The sequence below is a fragment of the Xyrauchen texanus genome, chromosome 35 (assembly GCF_025860055.1).
Source record: "Xyrauchen texanus isolate HMW12.3.18 chromosome 35, RBS_HiC_50CHRs, whole genome shotgun sequence".
NCBI lineage: Eukaryota > Metazoa > Chordata > Actinopteri > Cypriniformes > Catostomidae > Xyrauchen > Xyrauchen texanus.
Window position 1 is genome coordinate 5,037,280 of NC_068310.1, and position 16,328 is coordinate 5,053,607.

At 42.7% G+C, this 16,328-nt stretch overlaps 1 protein-coding gene across 1 annotated transcript in view; it reads left to right on the forward strand.

Annotated features, from left to right (window-relative positions):
• Window positions 1-16,328, forward strand: part of LOC127628661 (PR domain zinc finger protein 5-like) — a 100,621-nt gene that overhangs the window by 42,469 nt on the left and 41,824 nt on the right. The window contains 6 exon segments of the mRNA XM_052105443.1: window positions 5,425-5,509; window positions 5,667-5,734; window positions 5,737-5,835; window positions 6,866-6,959; window positions 9,414-9,574; window positions 11,672-11,765. Of these exon segments, the coding sequence (XP_051961403.1) occupies window positions 5,425-5,509; window positions 5,667-5,734; window positions 5,737-5,835; window positions 6,866-6,959; window positions 9,414-9,574; window positions 11,672-11,765 (601 nt within the window).

The following is a 16,328-nucleotide window of genomic DNA, read 5'->3' on the forward strand; positions in this document are numbered from 1 at the left end:
CAGATAAGGTCAAGGGCCTTGCTCAAGGGCCCAACAGTGGTATCTTGACGGCACTGGGGCTTGAACCCCAGACCTTTCAGTCAGAGCCTTAACCGCTGAGCCACAACTGGCATTTATAATTATACTAATACTAATTGGTATACATGCAATAGATGGTAAATTGAGAATACATTTATCAAAACATTTCATTATATAATAAAAAACTGGTCTTACAACTCCCCCACAGCATGATTAATTCATGTTTAATTTAAGTAGAATTAAGTCTAAATCTGTGGCCTTATTTGATTTCCTGGGCTGCCCCTTTAACCAGCACACTCAATTCGATCAGAGGCATTTTTGCGAACAGGCTCTCCATCTCTCTTCATCTTTGTCTTTTTCTTTTGGCACCAGACCTTGTCCATCAGACTGCATATATGTTGTTCTCTGTCAGAGTTTAATTTAAAGGCCTTCTGTACAGTCTCTTCTACATGTAGACAGTTTCTCTGTGCATTCATACAATGCATGAGAATATTACGAGAGCCAAACATTTCACAAGCCATCAGAGCTGTGAATGGAGCCATAGAGCTGGAGAAATGAAGCTTGTATATCTGATCTCAATATTTAAAGACACAATAAAAGCATCTTAGTATTGAGTTTCAGTGCTTTCATGTAGTGGCCGCTCTTACACATTGCAATTAAAATGACCATGCGTGAACAGCTACAGTGGTTCCAAAAAATATTTGGACACATGAGCCACAAAATAAATGTCAATGCAAACTACAATATCAAACAAATGGCATGCTTATTTGGTTTTAAGTGATAAAACAATAAATATGCTGTTCAAAATAAAGAAAAAAAATATTTGGATGCTTTCTGGTTGTCAAACTTTGTTGACAAAGTTTGTTGTTTTGGTTGGCACCGGTTGATTTAAAGTAATTTCAAAAACTGTTTAGAAAAGTGAATTTGTAGATATCACCTGCAAAAAAAAGAAACACCAGCTATGAAAATATTAGGCTGGGAAAATGGCGATGTGAATGGACACATAATAAGTAGCTCCCAGTAGTCAGTCAGATTTATCCCCTGAAATTACATTTCTAAACTCGTATACTGATTAAAAATGAGTGCAGGAACGAAAAGTCAGAAAACTTTTAGTAATCAAACAAAAGAGATCACCTGAAAGGGATGGTGATATGGGGGAAGCTAAGCTAACAGATGAAGGTGAACAGGATGTGGTTCACTTTGGACTCGAAACTATTAGCAAACAAATCAGTGACTGAGATCACTTAAGGAAGAATTCAAGAGTAACATGAAACAGGAATACCGGAGGGCGTGGAGGATGACAGTTCTCTCTCACAGTTTGAGAAAGCACTTCTCAAGAATGAGTTAGGACTTGACATCGATCTCCGAATCCAACGAGCACACAGAGCTTTGTTCCAAAGGCCGAACCCAAACTCGCCACCAAGATCTGTCATTGTGAATTCCCTCCAATTCGCATTGAAAGAGACTGTCCTGAAACAGGCCTGGCAAAAGTGGATACAGGTGCAGGGAATTCAGGTATCATTTGACCATGACTACACGGCAGAGATAATGCAAAAACGTAAAGGATACATTGGGGATAAAGAAAGTGTTGAAAGAAAAGAATGTATGGTTCCAGACGGCCTTTATGGAAATTCACATTCATTGGAGTGACGGGACGTGGACTTATAATACCCCCGATGATGCGGTAGCATGCGGAACAAGAAATGATGGGTCGTGGGATGATTAGGAGGTCAGCAGTGAATAATGAATGTGGAAGTGCGACTACAACACTGCATGACCTGGCAATGCGTTGGCAGCAAAGATACCTGCGAGTGTCCCTTGTTGTTTTTAGGAGTTCATGGTTCTTTGAAGTTTATCCGTTCAGTTTAACTGTAGTTCCCCGTCTGTCGCTGTCTCGATATTGTGTCGAAGAAGCGACACTAGGGGTCTCTCTTGAGCGCCAAATATGCCTCTGATCTATGAAAAAAGGCCAATGGGAATTAGGCAGACAGTATTATCATACCCCGCCCCCGGACATACGGGCATAAGAGCGGGCAAATACATCGAGTTCATTCAGAAATTTTCTTTGGAGCCGATGGTCCTGTATGCAGTCAGCTGCGTGTTACACACCCGTTCCTGTTCAACTGACGCTGCCTGCCTGCATCGGAGAGCGTTACAGCGGCGTCTGATGCTGATGACTCGTCTGGGCCACCACCTTCGGGTCTGCTCGCCCAGTCTGAGCCTGATGCACAGAGGTAAGCTATGCTTTCCCGGATTGATTGGTTCCGCGGGCATGTGCGCTGCTCACAGCCATGCCCCTCCCCCGGTTCCTTTCTTTCTGGAAATGCATGACGAGATGAGTAAGCCGCCGGTATCCTCGCTCTTCCGCTCTCAATACCCTCTCAGTGGAGCAGTCCCAGACCACTTCCGCCCTGCATGCCCTGGCCCCTCCTTCAACCAACACCAGGCCAAGGCACTTCAAAATTGCACTTGGGTAGTCCTGTTCTTATTGTGCTGCAGGAACTGCGCTCAATGACCGATCACGCCCCCCGGGCCACGAAGGTCAGAAGCGCCGGCACTCAAACGGGCGATGGCCACCCTTGTGGTCCGGAAACTTAATCCATGGACTGGACCTGGTCGAAATACAGGAGGTAGACAAAGCACGCTTTCTCGAACGCCCCTGTCTCCCAGCTCCGTCTATTCGGCGGCACCATTGACGACTCCGCCCAGCAGTCCTCAGCAGTGAAGAAGCAGACGGAGGCATCCCGCCCCGCCGCAAACCTGCCGCCAGGGGCCATGCCCCGTCTGCTCGCTGAGGGCGTCCTCCTTCGGTTAAAAAATAAAATAAAAAATTAAAAACGTGCAGCTCCGCCTCAACCAAGGTATATTTCCTTTGTCTCTGGGTCACCTGGCCCGCAAATGCCGTTCTCACGGCACTCTGCCACCACACCTCAACAGTCCCAGCATGCTGGACACGGACCCCCTGCCTTTAGCCCCATGACTGCTCCCCGGCCGGCCGGTTCTGACGAGCCTAGAGGACGCCTCCACCAGACCTCCTCCTCAGTCACTAAACCGGCCCCTGCCTGGTGTGCGGAGGGAGGTATGTGCTTTGAGTCAGCACCAGAGCCTCAGGACGCACCTTTGCCTCCCGACACCGTACTACCTGCTCTGCCCCGCTGCTCTGCACCACCGGGTATGCCTAAAATAATCATCCCGTTAGTGCCCCTAGCACAGAGCTTGGATGCGTGGCTTTCACTTCCCAACCCGTCACGCTGGCTGGCCCGGACCATTCGACTCGGTTACGCAATTCAGTTTGCCAGGCCCCCGCCCCCCTTCGCGGGCGTCCACTTCACCGCAGTACATGGCGAACACGCCAAATCCCTGCGCGCGGAAATCGCTACTCTTCTACTCAAAGACGCGATAGAGCCTGTCCCTCCAACCGAGATGAAGAAGATGAGGAATTGTCCTCCACAGGAATACTGGGCAACCGATCACAGGCGAAGGCGATCTAGAGGGAAACCTCTCTTCTAGAGACAGGCCACCAACCAACACACAAGCCTGCTCCAACTACACAAAGAGCATAGTTAATCATAGGCAGCATACAATACCTTCACGTTGACAGTACTAACATAATAGCAAACACCACAGTAACAGTCACAATGATCTGACATCAGACATGACACACTCTGTGAATTAAATAAGATGAACAAACAAGAGGCAGGTGTTGCTCGCAGCTGAAGATTGTCAAGTTATTTTTATTTGTATAGCGCCTTTCACAACACATTGTTTCAAAGCAGCTTTAAAGAAGATCAGACATGAACAGAAGATAAAACTGTAATGTCTATAATTTCTTAGAATCATCATTGTGTAGTTTGATAAAATATGATTGTGAATTGTGTTTGAAAATAAGTAATTAAATAATAATGTTGTAATGATCAGCGTTCCCATGGAAAAAATCAGGGCTCCCATGGAAACGCTGATGCAGCATGCCAGCAGCACCTTAAACACTTGAGGGCAAAACATAAACACGCTTTGACACAAACAGATAGGGAACAATGATGCCATGGTCCTCAAGGAGAAACACACAAGGTGTGGCAAGGAGCCAGGACCATGACATCACCGGAGGGCAAACACACAGCACGAACACAAAACACAAGACAGATGGGATGATGACGTCACGCTTCTCCGCAGACAAAACCCAACCTGACCGGTTGACAGGACCATGACATCACCGAAGGGTGTACGGCAGTCCCAATCAACCGGACCCATCCGCTCACACATAAGAGTGTACACAAAACGATAGGCTGGCTGATACTGCCACGGGCCCGTCAGGCAGAACCCCAACTTTGACAAAACACAGTGTTTTTAGGTTGCTGTGTCAAATTAAAACAGTTGGAAACACATCTCAACAATCAAAACACGTCAGAATTGCATTTTGTCCAGCTGTGTTTGAACACAAGGTTGCATTCTCATCTTGTGCTGTCGCTGGTGTCAAGTAAGCCTGAGTGTGGTTTGCTGTCTGTACAGCTGCACGTTGCCGATACAGCTGGAGTTGCGCTTACTGCCCTCCCTGCTGAAAAAAGGTGATACTTTAACTTTGAGTTGCTCTGATTGTTAGGAGTATTCAAAGAAAATACGGTCCAAGGACATTAATTGCCTTAATTTTGTTTTAGAATTAATCGCACAGAGTAAACACGTTAAATCGACAGCCCGAATTATAATTATTCTTCATTTTCAAGCAAAATTAAGTAGATATTGCCTCTTTAAATAACATTAACGTATTTAGCTAATTAGTTAGCCACTAATAAGTTCAAAAGAGCAGTTTGACTACAATTTAACATTTAAATTATGAGTAGTGGTAAGATAGTTTCAAAGTGTCATCCTCAACATCGGTTTTACATAACATACCGTGACACATTCCAAATTTGAGAGTTTTGTCATTGTCCATTTGTAAAATTTTTACCTTTTGATTCCTTCTGAGAAATCTGACTTAAGTGTTTCACATTGAATGTCTTCAAAACTGCTTGAATGTTGAATTACATTTCCATGTGACCATCTGAGTATGAGTATGAGTGTGTATCTGTGAGTTGGGTTGAGGATACTTTCAAGGTTACACAGCAAGAACAGGCAACTGAATCCCACCAAAGAGTTCAACAATCACCCTCAACGGTCCATTTAAAGAGCACAAATGTGTTCTGGTCATTATGCTCGTACATTCTGTTGGGCTTTCCATTCTGTTTTTCTGTCAGTGTGCTTTGCTTTGTGGTTACTAAGCACATTGTAATACAATGAAAATTCCAGTGCTTCAATAAAGGCCTGCAAATATTAAATAAAAGTTCATTGTTTTGTGTGTGAGTGAATCCCACTATTTGACACTATATTGTGTTATTCTTTTGAAATATTACAAATGTTTTGGTGTATTTTCAGGTTCATGAGATATTTGACTGTACTGCCTGTGATAAAAAGTTCATCTCTACGAATCAACTGAAGCGACACATGACCACACACTCTGGTAAAACACACACTCTCATTTCATACATTTACTGTAAAACTGTGTGCAAACTTTTGCTTAGTAGATTTTATACAGATGTAAAGTAAATATGATCAGCCATAAGTCAAGTGATTTGGTCATTGAAAGAGTGTTTGTTAATGCTTCTATGCGTATGTAGAAAAGCATCCATTCACCTGCGATATCTGCAGCCGAAGTTTCTAGCGTCTGGATCAAGCCACGGCCCATGGATGATGGATAAGATCATCCACAGTGAAGACAAACCGTACAAGTGTAAGCTGTGCTGGAAAGAGTTCGCCCATCGCAACGTCTACAAGAACCATAAGAAGGTACTGGGGTCTGATTTTCAAGCAAATAAACTGCTGATATTTTATCTTAATGGAGATCTTCAGCTCAATCAGCCACTGTGGAGCCTAATCAGAACCTTCAGCCTAACCCTGACCTGTATTGACCCCATACCACCCATGACCTTTACAACCAACAGATAACATTAACCCCAAAACCCCACACAGCTCACAACAGAAATAGTGTTTGGGATTGGAAAGAGTACATTGCGTTACTATACCTACATTTTAGCAGTTTCCTTCTCAAATGAACACTTGAGGCGCTACGACAACAATTACTTTTATTCACCTTCACTCAAATTATGAGTAAACTTAATTATCAGTTCATAAACAGTTACATTTATCCATGTTTTTCACACAATGCACCTTGCATGACTTGTCAAGCAATACACTAACATTTGCATGACATAAACAACTACATTTACTAGATTGTTCAAGCGTTATCAAACTGCATGGTACTCAACTGACAGTGAGTATTGCACTTGCGATGCAAATGGCCGGGGTACGAGTCCTGAAGAGCAAATGAGTCGACATGTGAGTGCACCACAAAATGACTTGGATGTGTTTTTCATCTTGCATTTACTTTTATGACACTATTGTTTAGGTTTAAGGTTTAGGGTAGGGAGGTTGATTTTGTTGATTTAAAACTCAAAAGATCATTAACCTTAAACCTAATCTGTTTAGGAGAACATTTTACCCACTTTTAGCACCACTCATTGGACATTTTACTTCTGTACTGCTATTTTCTCAGCTTCTGAAACAACTCCGCAGATAGAACAAAAACAAGTGGGTGAGACAAAATAATATCAACCATAGCTTCACATGTTTCCATCAAATCAAATCCTGCTGGTGAAAATCATGTCCCTCCTACACCTACTGTATTTCAAGCTGAATGCTGTTTTATTCTAAAATGTTACATTACAGAAGTTGAATGCATTGCTAATAATGTCTCATGTTGTTTTTGACGCATTAATTTAATTGTTCTGAACTCAGACCTGTCTGTCTGTCTCTGTAGACTCATTCTGAGGAGAGGCCGTTTCAGTGTGAGGAGTGTAAAGCCCTGTTCCGTACCCCGTTCTCCTTACAGCGCCATCTCCTCATACATAACAGTAAGTGTGTGTGTGTGAGTGCTGCTTGTGATATCAAACCTGCTCTCCAGACACCCAGTGAACACAAATGCTCTGTGCCTGTGTATATACTCATTTATTCGTATATGTGTACAGACACAGCTTAAGGCATCCTGAAATCAAACCCCATCCAGAATGACACAAGACCCCATCTGCTCGAAACCTGGGCCACAGGGGCAGCGGGTGCGGGGTCTGATGGAGCCAACTGGTCCAGCCAGGCAACACTGCTCTGCCCAGTGTAGACTGATCACACTGAGATTATTGAGCTGGAGGAATTTCCTGCTATCCTCCCAAGAGACTCACACACACACACACACACACACACACACACACACACACACACGCACATGCGCACAAACACACATGTATCACTGAGAACTGGTCGGCTGTCACTCTTTTTATACTTCTGATAGAGAGATTTAGTTTTAGATGGGATTGGAATCAGCAGGGACCTTGCGAGTATACTGCTTATATACAGTATTATATTGATATCTGGTTTGCAATTTGAAAGTTTTGTGATCTGGAACAAAAACTGTTTTATTTCTTATAATTATTTTAATGTTATGGCAGATAACCTATAAACGTAATATATAAAAAAAAAATGTATACTACTTTCCCCCCCAAAAAAATTCAAACATGCCAAAAACTAAAATAAATAGTTTTTGTTTGCTTCAAGTGAAAATGTTATGCAGTACAGTATAACGTCTAGGTTACGGATGTAACCTCCGTTCCCTGATGGAGGGAACGAGACATTGTGTCGAAGAAGGGGTCTCTCTTGAGAGCCTTTTGCATCTCTGATCTATGAGAAAAGGCCAATGAGAAATTGGCAGACAGAATTTGCATGTCCTGCCCCCGGATATACGAGCTGGCTCCAAAGGAGGAGACAACGAAAGAATTACAAAATAATTATATTAGCTTATTCTCAATTTTTTACCCCAAATAATATTAATGTAAAAAATTGCATTAAAAATAATTGATTCATTGATCAATTGGTGTCTTGGGCTGGATGTGCTTGGACACTCCGCTGTGTGATGTAGTGTTTGTATATGCATGTGTGTGTGTGTGTGTTATCACGATGGCCCACAGTGAGATCTGATTCATCTGTGTCAATATTTATTTATTTATTTTACTAACAATGATGGCGCCGCAGATGACCACCTCAGTGTGGAGCTCTCCAATTCTTTTGCTATTTTTGTTTGTTTGTCCTGTGTTTAGTCATCTTTTTCCAGTCAATTTTACCAGGGATGAACTGCTGAACATTTGGTAGCACATACCAGATAATCTTTTCCTGGTTTTTGAATATTCAGACATTTTGCTGGACATTTTAGTCTGATGCGCAGCTGTGTTGTTTAAACGTGCTACGAGACTCGGTCGAGGGAAACGAGCCGGTGCTCGAACAGCACTGCCGAGCATTCATCTAACGAATCTGTGCTCTCTTCCTAACAAAACGGACGAACGAAAGTTGGTGTACAGATGTAACAACGTTAAAGAGGATGTGCTGTCCTAATTTGGAAGTACTCTTTATTAACTGTAAACAGATCTACTCTTAGATTATTTTGGTGTGTGTTTACATTGCTCCAAATGCATGTGGGAACAAAGCACTGCAACAGCTGGCTAATCTAATCACAGACACAGAACAACAATACCCGGACTCAGTCATTATTATTCTTGGGGATTTTAACAAAGAAAATCTAACATGTGAACTGCCCAAATACAGACAGCACATTACGTACATGCCCCACCAGAGGCAGGAATATACTGGATCACTGCTACACAACAATGAAAGATGCATATCGCTCTGTCCCACGTGCAGCTTTGGGACTCTCTGATCACTCTCTGGTTCATCTTCTTCCGACCTACAGGCAGAAATTAAAATTAACAAATCCAGTAGTAAGGACTGTTAATAGTACTTGCATTGTGTCACGAATTTGAACAAAATCGAGCTTTACATACTTGCGTAGGGTATGTTTTGAGCAAAAAAAAAAAAAAAAAAAGAGGCTTCATATGAAATAAGTTTACCCTATTTCTGGAAAATGTCAGACATTTTTTGGAAAGACAAATAGAGAAGAATCTTCTAAAAGGAAGTGTTTTGTCCTCTGTGTAATAAATGGTTCATCGTTTTTGCTGGCTGATCTTTTATGACCCCCATTTTTACCTCACCATCTTTCAAATGGATAGAGGCCTGCCATCCTTTTTTATGAAAGAAAAAGTTGCTCAAATGATAAGGGATAATAGGAACATTTTATTAAGCTGGACTGACTCTGAGGGCAGTGAAGTGGGTTCACAAAATGAATCCCCGTCAATGTGTGATTGAGTGAGACACTTTTAAACAAGGAACAATGGCTGTCAACATCTTTGTCTACAGGCAGTCAAAGTGTGATGTTAGAAAAGGATGCAATGACTGTAATCATGTCTTTTCTGCTGTTGTTTGTCTAGGTGAGAGAACGTTTAAGTGTGACCAATGTGACGCCACCTTTAAGCGTAAGGACACACTCAATGTGCACATTCAGGTGGTGCATGAAGGACACAAGAAGTACAAGTGTGACCTGTGCGAGAAGGCTTTTGTCACACCCTCTGTACTCAAGAGCCACAAGAAGGTGAGTCCAAAATCACATAATAAACAGTTGAAACAGAATAGTCAAATAACTCCAAAAGGCCACTTTTTTGTTTTCATGAGCAAGAGCTTTTTCAATTCACATTTATTCCTTCAAGTACTTTACAAAAAGTGAAGTGCCATGTCCATCACCATCACACAAACAAACCCCAAATAGTACACAGACGCATCTGGTTGACATGTGTGCGAGTTTATGTTCATCCATCCTTGTCTGTGTGTATGGGACTTCATATAACACCATGGGGGGCATTTGAAAGGATTTAGAGAGAAAGAGTAATGACATTTTTAAACTGTTTTTCCACACTTTATGAGTAAAGAGAAACAGAGAGTTACTTGAAAGGGAAAGGAAGTGACAGATGTGAGGAAGTGGAGATGGGAGGAAAGAGATAAGAGGTGGGAAAAGAAGTGAGAGGGAAAAGGGAGGAAAAGCGGAAAAGATAAAGAAATGGAGAACATAGCAGGAGGTGGAGTTGCAGCAGCGATTCGCTTTGGCTCTCTCAGATAAGCCCTGTTTACAGCTGCTTTTTAGGAATACAGCCAAAAAACTTATATGATTAAATTCTATGCCAATTCTATGGAAAAAGATCTGCATGAGAACTTACAATCTTGGTGGTTTTCATAAGTAATTAAAGGTCTCTTTGGAAAAATGTAGGAAGATGGATGTGTTTTGTAAGACTTTGGTGACATCAGTTTTGTTAGCACACAAGCTGATTTTAAGGAAACCATATAACCTTGTTCTAGTTATTGACACTTAAGAAATTTAGGTCACTACAGCACAGTGTTTTAGAACAGGAATATTTTAATAGGAAGTGACAATTAAATTCAACTCGGTTCAGATCAAATTAGTTAAGATTGATTCTGTTCAGATCACATCAGTTTAGGTCACTTCAGCTCAGATTGCTTCAGTTAAGTTTACTAGTTCAGATCACTTCAGTTAAGTTTACATAAGTTCAGATCACATTAGTTTAGATTGGTTTGTTTTGTAGTAGTTACTGCCAATTTTGTGAAAAATCACTCAACATCTTTGGGGTTTTGATTACATAAGAATAGACTTTATTATCATACCATAAAGCCGAGTTGCCTGCAGTAAAACCACAGCAACAACTGAAGCATCCCTGGGTTTGGTTTCACTTAAATACATCTCCTCAAATAAGGTGGGGCTTACACTTTTTTAAACATGCATTATTTATCATCCTCTTCATTGACTCTGGTCTGACCATATTAAGAAGTAACAGAACCACCTTTGGAAGAGATCAATTCTCCCAGCGGTCATGAGAGCCCCCCAAGTAATGCTATTCCTGTTTTTGCACATACCTTCAAATGTCACACATATATGGAGCACACATTCTATTACAACCACAGGCCTTCATGCACACACACCAAACTGCATGTTTGCCCGTCAGACATAACTGTGGTACAAATCAACAATGTTTTCATTGATTACTCCTGATTAACTTGATAAAAATATACTACAGTTGCAATTCAATTAAGATCATTTCAGTTCAGTTTTAGTTCAGATCATTTTAGTTTATCATTTAAGGTAACTTTAGTTCAGAATGATTTAGTTCAGTTCGCTTAAGTTAAAATCACATTAGTTCAGATTGGTTCAGTTCAAATCTTTTCAGTTCAGATTAGAGCATTCTATATGATCAACTTAAGCTTGCAATAATTCTGGGAATCCCAGCCCTGAACTTTTCATCTTAGTTTAGATCACTTCATTTCAGTTTAGGCCACTTTCATTCAGATCACAAAAGTTCAGTTCACATCACTCGAGTTTAGATCTTTTTTAGTTCAGTTTTGGTCTCTTCAATTTGGATCACTTTAGTTTACAGTAGATCTTTTCAGCTTTGTTCAGATCACTTCAGTTGAGTTTAGGTTACTTATAATCAGATCACTTCAGTTCAGTTTACATTACGTCACATCAGATATTTTCAGTCCAGTTTAGGTCACTTCAACTCCGATCACTGTAGTTTAGATCATTACCCATAGACATTGAAGTACTGACTCAAAGATGAGAAAGAGAGAAGTTAGAGGATTGTTCTTAACACTGTTTAGTTTACTGTAATTGTCACCCTCTTAGACCCATACAGGAGAGAAGGAAAAGATCTGCCCATACTGTGGTCAGAAGTTTGCCAGTAATGGGACTCTGAGAGTGCACATCCGCAGCCACACAGGTCAGTACCTTCCATTCTCACTGAAACACTTTCATCGGCTGGTCTTTACAGAGTGAACACTGCTTAATAATTCATTCTCAACTGATCGGTCTGCAGAGGTTGCTGTTTTTTCATTGCACAGTACTTACTGTATTTTTGTGGAATGGCAACAGACTCTGTGAGTTCAGGATAAAATATTATTACAGATAGAAAGTATTTAACATGGCCCACTCCCTTTCTGTCTGTCTTCGTACATTTCAGCATATAGAAAGTGACAGAGATTATGTTAATTAGAGATCCTTTATTGTAGAGAACCCAACATTCCACTGTGCTGCCATAACAACAGACTACAACACACACACACACACACACACACACACCTTTTCTCTGTAAACCCAACCAAATGTACAAACATCAATATTCTATACATATGAATCTCACTCTCAACATAAAGGTTACAGATTGGTTGGCTGGATGGATGAATTGATATACACACATACAGTATATGTACTTTACACACACACACAAACATATACTCTTAACACATTTTAACAAGGCCAACACATGTAACAGTAAGTACTTTGTATATGTGGATTTGTGTGTGTGTGTTTGTGTGCGTGCGTGCGTGTGTGTGTGTGTGTGTCTGTGTGTGTGCGTGTGTTGCAGTAGACATGGTGAGAGTGAGGGATGCAGCTCAGTGAATGAGTAGCAGAGTGAATGGAAAGAAAAGAGCACTCTTTGCAGGCATCAGCACTGTGACCCCTGACCTCTTCTGCCTGCAAATCTGACTTCCATTTCTTTCAACCAGGCTTGCATTCTCAGGTATTATTTGCTCTTAGTCTTTACAGAGACACATGTTCAAGAACATCCGTGTTGTTCAGTGTGTTTTCTGCCTGATCCTGATATCTAATACTTGAAAATATTTGTTTAGTATACAGCTATATAGAGAAGGATTTCAGACCAATCAGATTTCATATGGTTCTGTTGACACAATGTCATGGACGTTAAAACAATAAAACAGTTATTTTACAAAAAAATTACAATAATGTCATCATTTATTTACCCTCATTTCCTTCTAAATCTGTATGAATTTCTTTCCATTGTGGAACACAAAACACAAAATTCACTTTCATTTTGTTCCACAAAAGACATGAGAGTTGGTTGACCCAGAAAACTTAATTTTGTTCACTTCAGGGTAATGTTTTGTGTAATTTAGGCCATCCTGGGATTATCTGCATTGAAAGGTCATAAGCGTTGAAGAAATCAACAATGGATTGTGTAGGTAAACAGATTTCTGTTGTAGTTGTGTCTTTTCTTCATTCTTCCTCCAGCTCACCTCTGCAAGAGAGTTTAATATCTGAGTAACACTATCATGAAGCCGACGATGCGCTCAGACAAGGACTGTGCACGTGTAGAGAAAATCTGGGCCGCGCACCGACAATGCCGATGACGAAATTTGCATCACACATACAGTGCGTGGAGCAATAAGCAACGCAAACATCCGAAGTATACTTTTGGCCTTAAGGCATGTTCTTTGGCATGATGCAAAGTGGAGTGCCCAAAATTCCCTAAATTGTGATTAAATCACAGTAACTTGGCTTATTGCTTTAATAGAGACATCACCTGGAGACATCACTTTCAATAAGACAATGAGGAAAAGCATGACACATGTTAATGTCTGACAAAAACTCTGGAAAATAAAGGTTAGAGCAGTGTTTCAGGTGGGCCATGGAAAATTATCAAATTCCACAAAATAAATAAATGCATGAAGAAAAAAAAATTCAGGGATCCAAACTCCTCACCTTTCGGTGAAATTCGCCATTTTGAAACTATAATCAGTCATTTTTGTGATTGTGAAGAGCATGATTAATGTGCAAAAGTGAGTGATATTTATACATGTTAAGGGTCTTTCACATGACTTGTGTCAGCGCTGCAGAATACATTGAAGTTTTCAGGGCAGCATGCCCGTTGCACACGGCGCCTCAAACCTGTCGAGAGGCGTCTGCGGTTACCACGTCACGTCTGGACACCTGCTGCAGTCTGTAGCCTGTGCTGTAGCGGTCTCATATGCATCAACCCGAGCGGCGCGACCACGGCTGAGGATGCCATATTCACCAGTAGCCTCTGGAATTGTTTTAGAGGAACCGCTGTGCCGGGCTCGAAGTGAGCGAGACACCTGAGCACTGACTAAGCGTGCTCGTTGGTGAGCCGCGCTGTCATTGAGACTGATTCTAACTCCATGCCGAGAAAAGAGATGCTCTGAAGTGGGTCGAGCTTGCTCTTTTCCCAGTTGACCTGAAGACCTAGACGGCTGAGGTGCCTGAGCACCTGGTCCCTGTGGGTGCATATTAACCCTCGAGAGTGAGGGCCAGGATGAGCTAGTCGTCGAGGTAGTTGAGTATGTGGATGCCCACTTCCGTTAGGGGGGCAAGAGCGGCCTCTGCGACCTTCATGAAGACGCGAGGGGACAGGGAGGACCTTGTACTGATACGCCTGGCCGTCGAACGTGAACCGTAAGATGGATCACAACCACGCCTATCCACCTGGAGGACTTCCGTGTACCTGTGGCCCGCTCCATCATCCAGGGTATTGAGAGTGGACGACGACGGGGTCGGTTACGGGCACGTATGTTCCCTACACGACTGCGACAGCTCGTCATGCACTTGGATGGTTCCAGTCCAAGCCCACGCTCATGGCAGCCAAGGAAAGCATATCGGCCATCTGCATATGTGCCTCCGACTGGGTGGGCTGGCCCGAAGGAGGCAGCCCAGTCGAGTCTTCCGCGTCAGACGCCTGGACGCTCTCCGGTGCAGCGGTGATGTCATCATCCAAGCCCGGGGGCTCGAGGGAGAATGACGGCTGGCCGCGAGGCGAGTAGCACTCATCCCGAGCCCGGACGTAAGCACACAAGCTTGTCGGGTGGCGAGTGGTTCGTGGGGATGTACCCGGCGAAACCGAGCCCATCATAATCCCCGTATCGCCTTCATTGCCAGCCGGGTCATCCTCAATCCCATGGTAAGAAGGAGCAACGTGGGGCGCGGCTGAAGTGGCATTCACCCTCAGGAAGGAGAGCCGCGACCGCAACGTTGCCATGGTCATGTTCTCGTAGTGAGAACATGAACCATCCACGAATGCCGCCTCAGTGTGATCGCTACCCAGGCACACGAGGCAGCATCTGTGGCCGTCGTTCTTGGAGACAAACCGAATGCATCCAGGAACAACACAGGGGCGGAAAGGCATCTTGAAAAAGACGTGTCCTGAAAAGGACATTCAACGCCGCTGTGTATTGCTTTTTTGTGAGTGGAAAACTCAGACTCTTTTAGAGGAAATACAACTCTTTTAGGAGGAGACACTCTTTTAAACAGAAAGAAAGCGCTGTCGAAGTGCCCAGGGGTGTGAACTGCACAGTGTGCAGAAAGAGATACGCCAGCTGGAAATGCGCCGTGCGGATCCAACAGCAATGCTTCTCGCTGGTAGAGGTGAGTGGAACAGGAGTGAAACTCAGCTGCTTGCTGCACAACCATTCAGCTCCGAAGAAAATTTCTGACTGGCATATACCCGTATGTCCGGGGCGGGGCATGCAAATTCTGTCTGCCAACTTGACATTGGCCTTATCTCAGGTCAGAGGTATGATTCGGCGTCCAAGGAAGACCCCTTGTGTCACTTTATTCGACACAACGTTGAGTGAATGATAGAAGGGAAACTTGTGTTATGGTGGACGCCGGGTGACCGCGATCGTTGACTTTGAAAATGATTGTAAGACTCTGAATACACCCAGAATTAAACAGATCACTTCAGCATTGCAGGATGTGAACAGACAGATTAAATAGACAGGTAAACCCCGGTGCATTGTAAAACTGACACAAGAGGGCGCTTTTGCCGTCTATATATTGATGCGCTGGGCTCTTGCACAAGCATCAGTCTTTGACGCTTTGGGAGTGAGAACGTGTTAAATGGGCCCTTGGACAGAATTAGGTGCAAATTGGACCACATTTTATGCTGAAAGTCTAAGTGTGAACTAAGGGTTTAACTTGGTTTAAGAGACTGGTGTCCATCCAGTAAACAATTTCAAGGTAAAATTAAACCATGAAGACACAAAGCCGTATCAGATAAGGCTGTGGTGACATATTTATCATGCCCAGATGTAGAATAGCTAAATAGAATGTTACAGCACAGCTGTAGGAAGATCTGCACATGTATCTAGTAATGTTAAAGGAAGCAGATACATGTATGTGTGTGTGTGTGTGTGTGTGTGTGTGTGTGTGTGTGTGTGTGTGTGTGTGTGTGTGTGGTGATAGGTAATTCTTCGGGATGTTCTCGCTGCAGGAGCCTGTGACCTCACAGTAGTCTAACAGTGCTCACTTAGACAATCACATAAACATGCACGCACACACACACTGTCCGTCTAGCATTGCAAATCTGGAAAGTCAAACCAATCCACTCCAGTAGAACTGTGTGTGTAGTTGTGTTGATATAAACATTTCTACTAAGCTAAATGGTGCTGGATTCCAACAACAGAAGACAGGCCTCATTTTCCATGTAAATAAATTCAGATTCAAGATGTTTTTGGAGAACAATGTTTCC